The sequence below is a fragment of the Brachyistius frenatus genome, unplaced genomic scaffold, assembly GCF_029030835.1.
Source record: "Brachyistius frenatus isolate BFR_SWC_R1_liver_20210118 unplaced genomic scaffold, ASM2903083v1 Contig_27, whole genome shotgun sequence".
Taxonomy (NCBI): Eukaryota; Metazoa; Chordata; class Actinopteri; family Embiotocidae; genus Brachyistius; species Brachyistius frenatus.
Window position 1 is genome coordinate 1,212,507 of NW_027210626.1, and position 18,553 is coordinate 1,231,059.

An 18,553-nucleotide genomic window follows, 5' to 3' on the forward strand; every position below is an offset into this window, starting at 1 on the left:
ATCTGGCGGTAATCAGCTTAGCCCACTGCTACTCTCACTGCTGCTGCTGCTAGGTGGGCACTTTCTGTAGTTTTAGTCCGGTTTGGTCTTCTCTGCCCTTTCACACAAACACCTGTTCACGTTCAGGTTTACAGTAATAAGATTTGGGAGAAACAAAAGGTTCAGAGTTTTCCCAGGGAGTCCTGTCCGAGCTGCGGCCATGGCTGAACGTCAAGACATGAGTTCGACTGAGGGGGCACCTGCTGCAGACATGTACCCTGGAAAAATACTGGAGTATATGGAAGGCTTCCTCATCTCCAAGGTAACCTACACATGTAGTAAACACACACACACACACAGTCGAAAGTTATTGACACAAATGTAGTTTCCCCTCTTCAGTTTGAGGGTGAACTTGATATTTATATTTGATATTTGATATTTACTTGATATTTGGGAGGCATCAAACATTTAAAGCCACAATGATAAAGACTCTTTAGAGCTTTGATTGTTTACTCAATTAAGAAATGGGACAATTTTCATATTTTTTGATGATTGAATAAGTCATTTTGCATTGATGACTCCTTATTATCAAAAATGTATATTTTGGGGGTTTTATTTGTGGTTTTGCCATCAATCACACTATTTGTTATGAGACATTATTATCACACACTCTAAAAGATGCTGAATGGTGATGCCTGTCACAGTTGACAATCTCCTACTGCAGGAAGAAACAGTCAAAAGATACAGAGGGGATATTATATGTACATTTAAAAACTTGATTTTCATCTTCATTGAATCAAAATGTGTCAAAAGAAATCCCCCCCAAAAAGAGTAAAATATGCCAAGTTTATATTGATTAGTGATAAATATGTACTCAAACAGTATACTTTCGTTTCAAACCCTTTTGTCAATTTGTTGTGAACCTGCACAAACTAATAGGTGGTAAGGTTCTGACTGGACCACCTAACTTCGGTCAGGATCGCCTTTCATTAGCTATCACAAATATAAGTAATGTTTTTTTGAATTGTTTGGTTTCATTTCAATAGTGTTTCATTTTGTATTTCATTTTTTTAATTAAAACTATTCACATTAAGTGCAAATGTTCTACAATGGACAAATGAACAGCTGTTATATCTCTATATTTAATTAGTAGAAGCGTTGTTACTTGACTATGTCTTAAATACACAATATTACACGTGTTTGCTTATAGGACTTAACTATTAAGGTGATTTTAGTCAATTAGTTCAAGTAGATGTGATCTATTTGAGTCTGCTTCACTGTTATTTCTCTGCTCTGTCTCCACTGTGATCTAGACTGTGTTCACGTCCTGTGAACTGGGTGTGTTTGATGTGTTGCTGGGTGCAGAGCGCCCTCTGTCGGCAGAGGAGATCAGTCAGGCGGTGGGAGCAAGTCTGGACGGCACACAGAGGCTGCTGGCCGCCTGCACAGGCCTGCAGCTGCTCCACACACACCAGGACAATGGACAAGGTCTGCACACACACACACTAAGAAATAAGACAACAACTGTCAGCCTCTTTAAAGGAGTTGTGTTGCAATTATTACTACTAATTATTCTCATTATTTTTTGAAGCCGTGTTACATTTCTCCATTATAGTTTAGGATTGAAAAGTGCACGAATGTACAAAATGTGAAATAAAATTATCTGATTGTGTTAGATTTCATTGTTAGCTTTTATCTAACATTCATCACATTTTTAACTGCTGCACCTTCTATCTGTGTGCAAACCTCCCCTTCATGTCTGTCATGTCTGCTTGTTCTGTCTCCCACACAGACACAAAAGGTCAAACTCTGTATTAACACCTACACTCACTCATTCACAGTCTTCTCCTCTGTCCTTCACCCTCCACCTCTCCCACCACCCCGTTTCAGTGTTTTATAGGAACACAGATCAGGCCCGTGTCTACCTTACCCGCTCCAGTCCTTTGTCCCTCTACCAGTCCATCCAGTACAGCTCCAGAACCATCTACCTCTGCTGGCACTATCTGACTGATGCCATCAGGTCAGTGTTAGTTAATGAGCAAACCAGTATCATGATTGGATTTTTGTAACACTGTCTTGTCTGCCTCACTTGACTAGTTTAAAAAATATATATTTTACATTAGCAGATTATTACGTATGTCCGGTTTTCTTGTTAGTGATGACAGTTTTCAACAAATGTAACGACAATTGATTCTTCAATTAAAGGTTTAATCTTATAGGCTATTCAAATCATGTCATGTCATAATATGGTGAAAAAACAATGCCTATCACAGTTTCCCTAAAGCAAACCCGAGATCTTCAGTGTTCATTTCTTTTATGTAAACATTAAAATGATTGTTAACATTTATGCTGGTTTACTTATCACCTCCATGTCTTCTTTGTCTGAGAATTTAGTATCTACGCACAAAACCTGAATTGTGTTTCTTTCTCCTGTTTGGGTGCAGCATCATGAAGTCGGTGTTGTGATAGGCAGACACGTGTCTTATTACAGTTTAAGAATGTTGTCTGTAAAGGAGCCCAAGAGAATGAAATCATATCCGGGTGGGCAGCGATGGGCTGTAAGAACGGCAGGTTTGATTCATAGCCCGAACACTGTGTATTTTGGGCTTCCTTTTCTGTTTGAACATCGTCTCAAAATTGATTTTAGTCTCATTGTTATGTCTGAGGGAGGAGGGCCAGCAGCTCCCAAACAGCGTGACTGGATTTACTGTGGCTAACAAGTAAAGTCCATCTGTGAGAAACACTGAAAAAGACACAAGATGATATCTAAAGGATATCTTGATCTAAACGACTAATTCTCTCCTGCGGGAGTGCTATAGAAACACGTAATATTAAACTAATTAGAGCATGATCTTGAATTTGTATTGCTTTCATCTGTAGCCGTGACTGTGAGATGAAGTAGAAGCTGGTGTTAATACAATCTCTAAATCCCATATTTTGTGTACTCGCAGTGGCAAATATATAGAGAAAATATCGTGAAAGAAGTCACATATATAATAAGGCTGTCTTATATAAATACTTCTGTCTTTGTCTTGACTCAGAGAGGGAAGAAACCAGTATGAAAAGGCTTTTGGAGTCAACTCTAAAGACCTGTTTCAAGCTCTCTACAGGTAACACACACACACACACACACACACACACACACACACACACACACACACACACACACACACACACACACACACACACACACACACACACACACACACACAAAACACATGTTCTTGCTAATCCACATTCCATCCCTGTCTCCCCATCTTAAGCCTGTCTATCACTCTTTTCCCTCTTCCCTCCTAAAAAAAAACTGTCTAGTGGGAGTTATTAGGAAGTGGTGAATGTGTGTGTGTGTGTGTGTGTGTGGGGGGGGGGGGCAGTGATGTGAGGAAGCTTTGGGGCAGGGAGGGAGAGAGAGAGATTGGAAGAGAGAGTACATCTGCCATTGTCCTTGAGGTCTGGTGTGTTTATAGTATCTAGTGCCCACAGTTTTAACGCTTCACTGGTCTGCTGATCCGCAGCTTTCAGGGGTCACACGCTCAAAATTTCACACTTTGTTTGTTAATAGATTTTGATCAGCCTGCCTGAGGCCTTGTGCTGTAGAACACTGCTGGACCCATATGAGACCCAAAGGACAGGAATTAGTTCAAACTGAAACACAGTGGAAAATCCTGCCAAAACATCCTCCTTTCTTGTCCTTTATAATAATGTGTATTGCAAAATTATTGCACTTTGACGGAAAAGGATCTGAAGGGGATGTTAACATGCGCATGTACATTATTATCTTACATCTGAACTGTGAAATACCATGTGCCCATGTAAAGAGGTATGAATTATCCCATCTGCCGGGTAGTAAGCCTGAGCACACACCAGTACAGCAGAAATATAAAATATTGAACGAGATAACTTCTTTGCAGACCATGTTGGGAATTTCTAGCTGGTGCTAAGCATTCTTTGAAGCAATAGTATTTCACATATCAAGCTTTTTTTGAGCTTGTGAATTAGTTGCTGTATTTCTGCAAATTTCAAATAATTCTTTTTCTCATATCCTTTTGAAAAAACAGCTGATGATATTACAGAAACTGTCTCATTAAAAACAAAAAGATGCATGCAAAAGAGAATACAAAATATGAACTATGCACACATAATGTCATGCACCTTTTGTTCAGATGAATTTGCCGTTCAGATTTAATTGATTGAAAATGAAAGTACTCTACAAGAAGAAATTTCAGCACCTGCGTTCGGCTGAATTAATGTGGAGAAGCAGTTGTTTGTCCTCGCTGATTTCCCCTGTGAATTCTGTGGGTAAATTAGCGAGGGGAAACAACCACTGAAGTCATACGCTGCATTCTTGGAGCACTGCAGCAGGAGATGGAAGATTCAAAGCTGGCTGGATGACTCAGACTCCTGTTTACTCGTCGCCATATAAGCACTCATGTACTACAGCCAAGTCCCATCTACGGCTTGAATTCTGATTCTGGGGAGAAAACAGAAAGGATTTGGAGAGGAAACTGATCAGAGTGTGTGGATTTAGAGATATTTTGAGATTTCAAACAAACACACGCAACTACATTGTAGGACATTTTAATAAAAAAAAATATATAAATAGAGTTTATCTATTACTTTTTGTTGTGTTGTTATGTTACCCTAATTGGCACATAAATTAAAACATTACCGCTGAATTCAAACACATGTTCACTGTCTAGTGGGAGGTGATGGTACAGTGAGGAGTAGATAGGAAATAGATGTGGTCGGTGTATGGTATTGTGAAGCAGCTGTAAATTAATTGAAAGTGTATTCTTATAATTTAAACTGGAACAGAAAACACAGAAGTTTACACACTGTATGAACATCGTAGGCTGCTGTCTGCCTAATGACAATGTTATAAATGTGATTGGAGCATATATCGAGACAGACAGTACATTTGAATGGATGTTTGTAACCCAGCTATAATAGGGTTCTTCAGGCTTAGTGCTTACTGTATTTGAACATGTAAATAGCATTACCTCATGACAGAAAGCTTTTATTCTAATTCAAAAAAAGGCCTGGCTCTTTGTTAATGTGAATTTTGCAATACAGGCTTCTCTATTAGTATATTTTTCCATTATAAAAGAGATTCGCTGGCAAAAGTCAATCAAAAACCAAGATTAATTTTATAATTATCAACGTGCTGTCAAACTGAAAGCATGGCACCATTCAAAGTGGATCAGAGTCACTCTTCAGGCTTTTCTTATTATTGCTGATATGAATGAGGCCAAAGCAACCAGACAGCCAATAACTACAACTCAGGAAGTACAGATATGACAGAGACCGGCGGGGATGTTGTGGATACTAGACTTGTCTGTGCAGAGAGCAGACAGATCATAAACCACAAGTTATGAAGATGTGCCCAAGGACAGGGATAATTAGTCATAGACCTTTGCAAGAGCTGTGGGGACCACCTACCCTTGTTTCAGCAACACTACAATTCAACAACTAGACAGCTATAAAGAAGCGACAAACTCCTCCACCTTGAAATAGGGAGACCGCACCATCGCTATTGTCAAGAAAGCTCACCAGAGAGGTTTTATTTTTAAGACAACTGAAAATATGTGGTAGATGCAGGAATGGTATGGTGCAGTTCTATAGAGCAGCAGTAGAGAGCATCCTTACCTTTGCAGTAACTGTGGACAAAAGAGTGCGTGCCGCATTCACAATTGGATGCGATCTCGCACCTGTAACAGAACTCTACAAGGCTAGATTACTAAAAAAAAGGAGCTGACCTTCCAGACAACCCCTTTAACCTTGCTATTAATTGAGTTTCTTTCCCTCAAACAAGACTAAGAAGCGTCAAGAACATCCAGATTTCAGAATATATCCTGAAGCTGTTTGCCTCCTTAACTCTCAAACTTCACCACTGCAGGCCACTCAGCAGGTTTAGATAATTGTGCAGTAAGGTGGATGTTTTTGGAGGCACATAATGTAGTGGGTTGTTTGAAGTTGCTGCTAATTCCCCTGAAGGTGATAGTGTTTTTGTCTGTGGCGTTCTTATGTTAGATTTTAATTGATTTGTTTTGTGCTTTTGTAATTATTTAATGGGTTGGATTTTATCTAACTGTTTTATTCTTGTTTAATGTATTATGTGCTTTATGAGTGAGTGGTTGCAATATTTTTTGTCCTTCTCTGTCTTTGTTTATGTGAGACAGGATGAGATAGCGTGCAAGCCAACAGGCTTCATCATTGAAATAAAGGACTGAAAATGTTGTCGTTGGGGGCATTCAATATCTTACGCCCAAAATATTTTCAAATTAAAGCTGACAGTCTGCTGTTGGGCCTCAGAGTCATTTCATCTTTTCACGTCCAATGCAATCAGGCTGGAGCGAACAATGAGTCACTTTCAAAGTTCCTCTGGAGGTCACTGTGACTGAACTTGGTTTGTGTCTCACATGGCTGAGCGCTCTGCGACAGTGAAGTTTTGATAAATACAATTGTAGTGTTACAGAATTAAGTGTGTGTGTGTGTGTGTGTGTGTGTGTGTGTGTGTGTGTGTGTGTGTGTGTGTGTGTGTGTGTGTGTGTGTGTGTGTGTGTGTGTGTGTGTGTGTGTGTGTGTGTGTGTGTGTGTGTGTGTGTTCCTCGTGGCAGGGACAGTGCTGGTTGATGAGGTGGAGATTTCTCAGAGCAGCAGCAGTCACCGCAGGCTCTGCTATTCTGCTGCACCCTGTCGTTCTTTCTCTCTAACACACACAAACCATGGTGTCGCCACAGGCAGAAACTTTGTCTACGAGGAAATGCACTGTGTGAGTGTGTTATTGAGTAGCTCTGTAGGCGAAAACTTGCAGAAAATTAAAAAGGCTTTTGCTTCAGTGCATACGTAAAATTACTGTTCCCCCCCTCTGTGTGTGTGTGTGTGTGTGTGTGTCTGTGTCTCTGTCTCTCTCTCTCTCTGTGTGTGTGTGTGTGTGTGTGTGTGTGTAGGTCTGACGAGGAGATGGTGAAATTTATGCAGTTAATGAACTCTATTTGGAACATCTGTGGTAAAGATGTGGTCACAGCCTTTGACCTTTCGCCTTTCAAGATCATTTGTGACCTCGGAGGTAAGTTTTGTGTGTGTGCTTTTATCGCGTCAACACATCTCATTTCCATAAGGTTGGTTCATTAACTTAGTGGCAGCTGGCTCAGCCACACATGTATTTACACAGTGCAGAATGTATGCACACAAATGCACAACACGCAGAGTCAACTGTGACCTTTACCCCCCCCCCCCCGCCCCAACCTTCTCTGACTTAATGACTTCGTCAACCTTCCCAACGCACTCAACTTATACTCACCTCTACCTGGACACACATAGTTTATCATTGAATATTAGATATGAGTTGATCAGTTTCATTCATCTTTGAAATTACCGTATAAATTGTTCAAAGATATTCTGGTACATGAAGCTTGAGTGAGTGTTTGTGATGAGCTGTTAACAGTCTGGGTTTTAATGAGATTCGTTTGTGTTTATAGTTTATAAAGGCTTTTCCAGCTTTACTATGTAGTTGTATGTGATTTTTGCACAGCCTGATCCTAATTTAATGCCCTTTAACCTGATGTTTCCAAGTTCCTAAGAACTGTGAATATGCCAGCAAGTAGGAGGAGCAAATATTCATCACCATCTTTTGTTCAACAGATTGGTTGAACTGAGCAGCTGTTTAAATGGATGAATATGAAACAAGATGTTGCATACTTAAAGGTAAAATGGTAGCTTTTCACTGTTCTCTGTGTGTGCGTTTTTTTCAGGACAGATTTATTTATAACGCATCTTTGAAGAGCAGGCTCCTTACAAAATGATTTACACAGAGAGCAAATGGCACAATGATTAAAAAGTGTGGTGGAAACAAGTCTTAACAAACACACTATGAACTCCACAATGAAAGGACAGAGCTTCTAAAGAGGAGGGAAATGAGCCAACCAGGCTGGATCAAATAGAAAGGATGGAAATAATACTTTTTTTTTTTTTTTTAAAGGTAAAAATTAATCTTCTGTTGTCACACGTGTTTTTATCTAAAACTTCCGGAGCTGGAAGGAACTTTTGTCTGAGATTTATTGAGTTCTTTTTTATTCTCTCATCCTGGGTGCCAAGTTGAGCTGAACATTGTTTCCACTCCTGTACTCAGAGTCAAAAACAGTAAATGATGGCACTAATGGATCATTTAAAACTAATGTCTCAAAGAATCAATGTTTAGTTTATAGCTGTGTCCACACACAGGACCATACTTTGTAATAATTACATTAAAATGTTTTAAAATATTATCCATGAAACTCCAGTACTTCTGTTTCGGAGAATCACCTATGTAACACTCAGGTGAGATGTTGAGACACGGGCATTGAAAAAGAAACTCTAACCCTGACTGAATGTCATTCAATTCAACGTTAAAAAAGCCAAATAATTCAGAGCACCATGACCACATAAAGTACCTCAACATCTATCAAGAAAAAAACAATCCCCCCCAAAAAAATCTTTGCAATCATTTTTTTTTTTTTTTTTGCATTAACAAAGTGTCTCTCTGTTTTAATGACTTACAAACGACAACATCTACACGAGCTTAGTTAAACACAATTAGCTGGTCAGGATACCAAAACTAGCTGACACCTACAAGTGGCCCCCAGCTGTGTGTGACACCTCAGCTGACCACACAGGGGAGCTGTGAAGCCACTGAAAGCCTCCTGCAGCTCTCTTTCTCGCACACGCACACACGCACACACACACACACACACACACACACACACACACACACACACACACACACACACACACACACACACACACACACACACACACACACACACACACACACACACACACACACACACACACACACACAAACTGCACTTCGGTGTGCGCATACAGACAACCAGGACAGTTTCCTTGTCTTCTCCCACTCCTCTGTGACTCGGTCAGCATGGGGCTCCATGTTCATGTTTATGCATGACGCTGCATCACCAAAATGCGTGTGCATGTGAGCAGCAGGATGCTGAAGGGCATGACTGCAGTGTCCCATGTAGACTCCGACTCTCACACAGCATCTGTTGTGTCTGTGCACACCTGCTGCTCAGGAACAGGAACTCTGTCTATCCATCTCTTTGTCTGTCCAGCTGTCTGCCACCTACCTGATATGAACTCATCCACATCAGACTTCAGCCAGGCTGTGCGTGCATCTATACTGTGTCTAGTCACAATATAATTTCTATGGACAGACGTATAGGTGGAAAGCCCTTTAGCAAGATTTATTTTATTTTAATGTGACATTTAATACACAATTCTGTGGTATGTTTTGTTTAAAAATATATAATCAACTTAAAGGTTACTCTAAAAGACATTACATTAAATAGTTCTGAAACAGAAGGTTGTTGTTTATGTAAACAGCCATCTGGTTCACGTTGCTCCACTTTTTTCGATGCATGCAGTGGCAAAAAGTTCAACAACAAGAAGATATTATTTACGTTTATGCATTCAAACTTTTATTAAAGTAGTGGGAAAGAATTGGTAAAATGCTGTTATGTATCAAAACTTGAAGTACTGATTGAGAATAACAGTTGGTTTGCTAATATGAACAGAGTACGTTTTGTGTTTAAGAAAGTTCACGGGATCAAGAACATTGAATTTTTATGAATCTTGAATCAACTGTATAGAAATATCCATTTATATTTGTCTTCATGTTTGCTTGTCTGAATTGTTTTGCAATTGATCATAATTGAAAATACAAATTTTTTCCCTCCGTTAATAAACATTACTTATGTGAACACATTTTTGATTGCTTTTATAGATAGTGAGAGCAGATTCTGAGCCAGTGTGGCAGTAGAAGCATGTAGTTAAAATCTGAACTAGTACTAAAAACTTGGTACCTCAATACACCTCGGGGACCTCGAAAAGACAGGTGAATGGTTAATATATATGCAGCAAAGGGCCAATATATCCTGACCTTTAGTCCCTTGTATGGATCCAGCCCCTAAACAGTGGAAATATCAGTTTCATGTCATGATGCATTTTTTTTTATTTTTTATTCTACTTCCTCTGCAGTAATCTTCGGTTTCTTTCTCACAGTTTGTCACACAGTTTTTCTGTTAATGTTAAATGTAGTTTTTAAGCCAAAGCTGATGATATCATCAGATGTTTGGAAGCTCCTCCAGAGCAACGGAGGCATTTCTCAACTGTTTCCCCAGGCTGAGTGGTCCTCCCTGTTGTGAGGATGTTGTGTAAAATCAGCAGAGTTCCCCTTTAGTTCTGCCTGCTTGAGCAGGTTGGATATAGTCACCAGCATCCAGCTGCTGACACAACACTGATGGAGCACCTACACACCACGACTCTGAAAACTTTAGGGAACATCTGTTATTAAAACATTCTGAATTTGATAAAACAGCAGAAATACCAACTTGTACAACTGTGTATATATATGCATATTAGATACCACACAAACAAAGTAAATAGGGTGAAAATAAAAACAAGACAGTGAAACACAACCATGATGCTCTAACAATCTCAAACCTCCCATCAAAGGGATTTCATTACAAACCTGAGGCATCCAGATTAGCTCAGGGTCTCGAACAGCTCGTTGTATTTGATTTTGCTCCTCCTTGTTGCTCTATGATTTTTCTTCTCTGCTGACCCCTGTTTGATGTGAGAACCAAATAGTACCCGTGCGCGTGCGTGCGTGTTTGTGTGCACTAGAGAAAGCTTTGTAACAATACAGACTGATAAAGCAGCAGCAGGTCATGTTAGGAGGAAGGTGCTACAGGGCGAGACAGCTTGCCCCGTACACACTCACACTCGCCCAAGTCTGACTGGCTTTGTAGGTTTGTCAAAGTGAGATCCTTTGATCCTGTATTCTGCCTCACTGCTCTCCATCCCATTCACACACTCTCCATCCAGCTCTCTCTTTCTCTCTATCACTGTCACTTCCTCTTTTGTTCTCCCTGTTTTAAATTCAGTTTGCTTTATGAAGCATGCAAAATGATAATAATGCTGCCAAAGCATCAAGTTGAAAGATTCATATTTTCATATTAAATCCCTGTATCCGCCCTTGTGTGTGTGTGTGTGTGTGTGTGTGTGTGTGTGTGTGTGTGTGTCAGTCAGTCAGTCAGTCATATGCTCATTTCAGTGCCCCATTTTCCACTCAGATCAGCAGATCTGACCTCTGCCCTATAACGACTTAGAGTTCTCTCTCTGAGGGAAAAGAAGCAGAACAGGAAGAGTCTATGACAGCAGTGCAAAATGGCTCTGTGACAACCAAATGTTTTCCTGCTAAAAAGAAGGCTTAATGTTTGCATGTGTTCACCATATTAGTTTAATGTTTTAGCGTGCTTATAGATGTTATTTTGCCCTGAACTCAAAGTAGATATTTTGACCTTACGGAGAAGAGAAGACAGAGAATCACTAAACACTTTATAAAACATCTTCTGGTAGTCCTGAATGTCAGTATTTCATTTTGTACCCATCATCAGCTAGATGTTCAGGTATTTCAACAAATAAGTAAAGGCTTTTACGTGCTTGTGGAACTACGGGAAAAAGTCAGACAATCATCAAAGACATCAGAATTCATCCTCTGGGCAACTTAAAATGTTAAACACAGTATATAGTATACACATTTCATATCAGTCTGTTTTATATGTGAGATATTTCAGTCTGGATACACCAACATTGATGTATCGAGAGCCATGGTGCTTGTGTGGCTAAAAACAATGCTAAACAATGGCTAATGCATTCCAGTGTAAAGGTTCGTATTCAAATGCATGTGGAATCAGTTTTTTGCAGATAAACATCCAATCAAATTGTGTGTTTTCAGATGAGATTCTTTAGTCGGACTGCTGGACAGCAGCTCTGCCGTCTCATTCTATATAAAGCGTCTGTCTCCCTGTCGCTCTACATTCAGTTCAATTCGCTCTGCTTTATTGGCATGAATGTTAGATGAACCATATTCCCAAAGCCGCCACATACAACTGAATACAAATCATGCAAATAAATAATGGATTTATACCTGAAAGCATCTGTTCCACTTCCACATCCATAGGTGTGTGTGTGTTTGTGTGCACTGAGTGTGTGAATGATGCACTACCTTGTTAATGAGGGTTGTGTATTCATTGTGCTGTAACTAGAAGTAATTCTCTCTCTCTCTCACTCTCCAGGCTGCAGTGGAGCATTAGCCAAGCAGTGCACGTCAGCCTACCCAGAATGCACTGTGACGATCTTTGACCTCCCCAAGGTGGTGCGTACATCAAGGGAACACTTTGTCAGTGAGGCTGACCAGAGGATAAGCTTCCACGAAGGTAAAATCGTTACAACTGGGCAAAATCGCTCCACAGTTATTTTCTCTAAAGCTATTTACATGTAAACAGACATAATCTAAACAAAAATAACAAGTATTTTTGTCAAAACACACGCATACACCGAAAAAAAAACACTGAATCCTTTAAGATCTGACCAGTGTCCATTACACGTCTGTGTTTATTTTTTATATAATATTGTGTTGAAGTCCATTTACATGATATTACCATGCAATCTGTATTTGGATACATTATCTGAGATTTTGTATTTACATTTGGTTTTAATAAGTGTTCTCATTAACTTGATTCTGCCTGCATTGTGATCAGATCTAAATATGTAAATTAATAAGCAGAGCCAGGGGGACTGTCAACAAAACTGGCACATAGCACGCAGGGGCAACTTTTCAACTTGTTATGAGGGTCTGTTTTTTCATAAAGGGAAGATCTGGCAATATTCTGTGGTTTTCTTGTTACTATGAAAAGACAGAAAATGAGAAATATTTACTCATTTTAGAAAGTATTGTGTAGCCAAAACATGATATAGCTGATTCCTCTGTGCTATAGAACTCCACTGGCCAAAAACCTGGACTTGAATACATTGGACTGGCTGACAGGTTTTTTCCTCAATTTAAAAAAATGCATTTCCATAAACCCCCTAAATGTCCCAACATAAATGCGCTCTTTATTTCTGTTTGAGTAACGTTTCTTAAACAAATTCTGTCCAGCTGTTTCAGAAAAGTTTATGAAATTTCTTTTGTATACAATATTATACAAATTATACAATATCTTTGTGATCTGTTTTTTTATATTTACAATCTCATTAAGAACCTGATCGGGGCAAACATCCACAGATGAGGTCTTTCAATGTATTGAAGCTTTGTTAACAAAACAAACAAAAAAATGGTTCAAAAATATTTAAAATCTCCTGCTTTGTGCCCAAACTGTATGGATAGTCTTTACATCTGGCTGCTGATAACAGTGCTTTTTTTTTTTCACCCATTTATTTCTGCATAGTGCATACATAAGATTTTCCTTTTCCAGCTGACAAATCCAGATTTATTTGGCATGTTAATTCCTGGCATGAAGACATCAAAGTAATATTACAGCACAGGTCTTAATAGAGTGTAAAGCAAGACTAATACATTTGCCTGGCTAGTATATTATTTGAGATTAGTGTTTTTATTAGTATTGGCAGATAATTAATGAGGAATTGCAGCATAAATGCCAAATAAGGTTTAAGGTAATTTAGAAACAGTTTCACCAGTGTGTGCCCAATGGAAAGCACAAAGTGGATTTTTCAAATGCAAAATGAGCAACTTAATATGTATCTTGTATCTTAAAATCTAAGGATACCATGTCAAGATTATTTGTTTATGTTTCGTGTTTATGGTTATTGGCTGATATATTACCATTGGATCTTAAAAAAAAAAAAAAAATGGTATATCCAAATCAGCCTCAAAACCATGAGTGTGTAGATCCAAGGTTTTTTGACATTTAAATCGAGAATTATTTTCATAAAGAATACTATGTCCGATCTGGTTTTTACGTGCGTTCCTTGTCCTGCTCTTATGATCTACCCACAAATCTATAAAAAGCCACCATAAACATCCCCCGTTTATTGACTGCCATGACTATCTGTAATGTCTGAAAACAACAAACGTCTGGTCTGAAAACATGAGCAGAATACGACTCTGTTGATGCAGTCAACTGGGAGTCTCTCTCTCTCTCCCACTGAGTTGCTGCTGTTTGACTGAAGACATTGTGTACAAAACTGTCAATTTATGCTCCATGCTTCCTTTGTTGCTTTTCCTCTCCAGCACAGCAGCTAATGTGTGGAAAAAGTTCACAGCAGCTGGCACTTTTAAAAACCCAGAGCTAAAATCAGTTCTTGCCTCTCCTGCTGTCTTCACAGCCACGACGAGAGCTGGAACATTGCAGTTCAAACTCTTGTGTAGTTTATTTCATCTTAACTTCAAATACTGTGGCTACAGTTGCAACTGACAACAAGGAGATGAAATTGAAGTTTTAGTGACTTGCCGCCTGAACGAATCTTAAAAATCCAAATCCCTAAAGCATGTATTCACCCCCATAACTAGCTCACCGCTGAATGTTCGACAGCAGCTGGAAATATGCTGCAATCAGTTGTTTGCATTTGACATCATTGAATTACAACAGACATCATTCCTTTGTAGTAATTATGTTTGAGAATGTAAACCACTAATCGAGTCATGTTTTTATTACTTGAAGGCTTGTCAACAGAATTTATAATTACATGAAATAATTAAATTGAACTGTTCTGCAAACAGTTCGGGCAGCCCAACTCGAGTCCTCCGCGACGCTCAGGGGACACTCTCCTCGCACTGCAACACGCCCCTTGTAATGCCTGCGGCGTGTTGAAGCCACCAGTGTTCGGCTCCTTTACTGCTGCATGTCTGCAAATGCCGCTTCTAGCTTCACCTTTGAGGGGAACTCTGTCCCACTTCCTGCTGAAAGTCTAGACGCCAAACATAAATGATGTTCATATTCTGCAGTCACAAAATCTATTCCAATCGAGCTGGCTGATTGAAATGTAGCACTGTCTCAGGAATTCAATGATTCTCTGTGTGTCTATTAGGAGACTTCTTTAAAGACCCTCTGCCAGAAGCTGACCTCTATATTCTCGCCAGGATCCTCCACGACTGGACAGACGAGCGCTGCATAGAGCTACTCAGTAGAATATTTAAAGCCTGCAAACCAGGTGTGTGTGTGTGTATGTATATATATATGTGTGTGTATGTGTGTGTGTGTCTTTGAATGTGAAAGGGATGAGTGTTTTCCTTTTTTCTTCTGCTTGAAATGAGACGGCAGATTGTATCCCACAATGCAGCTGATCCCGGAAAAATCTGTCCTTTCTGACTTTGATCAAAGTCAGACGCACACACACAAAAGCAGCAGACACTATCAGGGAACAGATTGTGCATTAGACGAGGGAGGAGAAAGCAAAGCGATAAAGAAAGTAGGGAAGCCTAGTTTTACAGGACAGTGAATACAGCCTGTTGTATAGACCTTTTTCATAATAGACATTTAACTTGTTATTGCGAGAAAAGTTCAAGTGGAACTGATGATACTGAAAAGAGCCCAAGTTTCACCAATTACTGCAGTGCAATACATCAATCAACAGTGTGTTTGATGGGTAAAATGTGTGATGTGACAAAGGTCTACTACCGTAGATGTTTTATCAGTTCTCATCAGAAACATGAATAGTGCTATATTACTTTTTCACATTAGTGAAATTGCTAATTAGACAAACCATTAATAGTATGAACATGGCTAAAGTAAATGTCATCCAACTTTCAAAAAACCTAATTGAACAAAATGAAAATGTACTGGCTTGTCCAGTTTAGTTGATTACTGATTTAAAATAGAGCATATTGTTTTGATATACGTACAGTGGGGGAGTATAGCATTTAATACATTTATTAACTGTGTAACTGGTAGTGGTGAAGGGAGTGCTCAGATCATTTAAAAAATAGCAATACCACATTGAAAAATACGGAATTACAAGTACAATTTTACTTAAGTACACGAGTGCTGTTAGCAAACGGTACCTAAAGTATCAAAAGTAAAATTTTTAACTGCTTTGTTTGTCAAATATACATGATTTGAATATTGCTTGATTGACATTTACTTGTGAGGAGCATTTTGTATCGATTTCCCCAATGATGTTTTTATGTCGGTTTATTGTGCTTTTTTTTTTTTGTCTTACAGTTGTATGTTGTCTTGTCACATAATGTATTGTTCTATAGTTGATGTTGTTGATGCTCTTGTGAAAAGCAAATTCCTCCAGGTGAAATAAAGGTCTTGATTGATAAAGTAGCATCAAATGGTATTACTCGAAGAGAGTACAAATACCTCAAAGTTGTTCTTTAGTAAAGTAGCTACTTGAGTAAATGTACTTAGTCACTTTCAGCACTGATAATTGGAGACAGACTTGTTGCAGTTCATACAAATGTCAATAGCTAGCCAAGCTCTGCCAGGGCACTTGTTGAAGAAGAGAAAAAAACAAAACAAGAAAAATTAACAAAATAAATGATTTATATAAATAAATAAATTCATGGGAAGGAAAGAAGGAATAAAGTTGATCTTTCTGTCCCTGCTGTAGGAGGCGCTGTATTGCTAGTGGAGGCGCTGCTTAATGAGGACGGCTCCGGCCCACTGACGGTGCAGCTCTACTCCCTGAACATGCTGGTGCAGACGGAGGGCAGAGAGAGGACAGATGCTCAGTACGCTGCCCTGTTGGCTGCTGCTGGCTTCACCAACATCAAGCATTGCCTCACGGGTAAGATCTATGATGCTGTTCTGGGACACAAAGAGACATGAGAGATGAGGAGATAAACAGATAAATATCACGTGTACCTAGATTTAAGAATCACACCACCTCAGAAATACGTTCTACTCCTTCTGTACTATTTTTTTTTCACTCATACTTTTTACTAAGTTTCTCCAAATACAAACAAAACAAAACAAAACTCTGCCTGAGCATGATAATATCATATATAACTTTTTCACTGAATCTTTGCTACCTATGAAATATTGAAAACCAAGGACCATCGTGATGGTGGCTCAAATTTGGATACGCTGCATTCTGGATTATTGTATTGGACTTTAAATTGATTAAAATTGAAGCAAAAATGCTAAATCACCAATAAGCACTGAAAGTAGTTTAAGTAAGTCTGGAAAAACTGTCACTGAATATGACTCTCACGTGGGTGAATCAGGCGGGGCCCCAAGCTGTCAAACAGTCTGTATTGTGTGTGAGAGGTGGTATCAGCAGCAGCTGAATTGAGTCCAATCTCGTGGAGTATACGGGGTTTGTACCGACCAGTCTCAGCATGCAGCTACAATAAGCCCTAAAGGTCCACGGTTGCCACACGCGCTGCCGAAAGCGAGCTAAACTTTGTCAGACAGTACTTAATGGAGTTTGTAACGCTCAACATGACAGAAATGGCATTTACGTTCGTTTCATCTATAACTTTGAGAAAGATCACAGTTTCCTCATCCGTCCATGCGACAAAGTCACTTTCTTTATTTGTGTCATCATTTGTTCATCTGTTTCTGTTGCATTTGCTTTTATCAGTATAAAAAATTTTCTGCCTCAACCAAGCTTAAAAATGTATTTGCAATGTTTTTTTCAGATTGTCTTTGTTTCCACCCCGGGTTTTAAGGCGCAAATTGAAAACGCCCATAAAAACAAGTGGATGGAAATGCATCTACGTTTAGATTGACAAAAATGGCTCAAATTAGACATGCAATAAAATAATTATATGTATTTGTTTAAAAAAAAAGTTAAATGAAGGAAGTCTGTCATATTATAGCCTACTTCCTGTGACAGCAAATGCATTCGGGGGTTAAAACACAACACAAAATGAACCACAAAGTTTCTGCATGTAAACTATTAATTATAAATCTATAAAATGATTTTGAGAGTTGATACAGTATCACAAATATAATATCGCAATGTATGTTAACATTTTCCTACACCCTCACTAAAGCTGCTGTTTTGATAAGTAAATCATTTGAAATGTCTCTATATTATTCTATTGAGTGATCTCAGCTTCATTTTTAGCATTCAATGCAAAAAAAGTAATTTTTCTTTTTCCAGAGAAAATCCAGTAATTTTGTCCTAGTGACCTCCAATTTTATTTGATGTAAAATCAAAGCTATAACCAGATATAGTTCTCCTCCCTACCACTAAGGGGTGTGAAGGTCACCTGACACCTGACACCCCCACTCCTCACCCAGACATTTGAATACATCAATCTGGACAGAAGTCTGAAAGGATGCTGAGAGCAACTTAGAGTAACAGTAGTAGAAACACTCCAATTTGTAAGATATTAGCTGCATTGATCAAAATAGTTAATGTGTCAAATTCACACGTTGATAACCACTAATCTATGCCTGTTATTCTGTTACTGTCCAGCGTCAGGGTTTTGTAGGATGTTCATTTTTATAAATTGTGAAAGGGGCGTGTGCCAACAGAAATTAAGTTGTTCTCTAAATTTATTCAAACCTGCTGTGAAAATGTGATTTACAATGAAATCCCAGAACAAGGATATTTTTGCCGGTTCTAAATCCCGACAGTCAGGAATGAATAAACCGAGTCTGGTGTGATTCTGTTGCAAAAGATTAGCTGTACACTGCAAAGGTCAACCTCTATTAGATGGCGTGCATTGTGAGCTTCCAGTCTTATTGCTAAGAAGATGGACTTCTTTGCATATCTGTTCTCATCTTTCAATCCTAAACCATGTGTCTGAACCTCT

At 39.0% G+C, this 18,553-nt stretch overlaps 1 protein-coding gene across 1 annotated transcript; it reads left to right on the forward strand.

The window, feature by feature from the left end:
- The first annotated feature begins 67 nt into the window (after positions 1-67).
- On the forward strand, positions 68-17,537 carry asmt (acetylserotonin O-methyltransferase). Its single transcript, XM_069698437.1, has 8 exons — positions 68-301; positions 1,293-1,467; positions 1,870-1,999; positions 3,021-3,089; positions 6,930-7,048; positions 12,117-12,257; positions 14,869-14,991; positions 16,396-17,537. The coding sequence occupies exons 1-8, from the start codon at positions 200-202 to the stop codon at positions 16,611-16,613; spliced, it is 1,077 nt and encodes a 358-aa protein (XP_069554538.1). The 5' UTR covers positions 68-199; the 3' UTR covers positions 16,614-17,537.
- Positions 17,538-18,553: the final 1,016 nt, after the last annotated feature.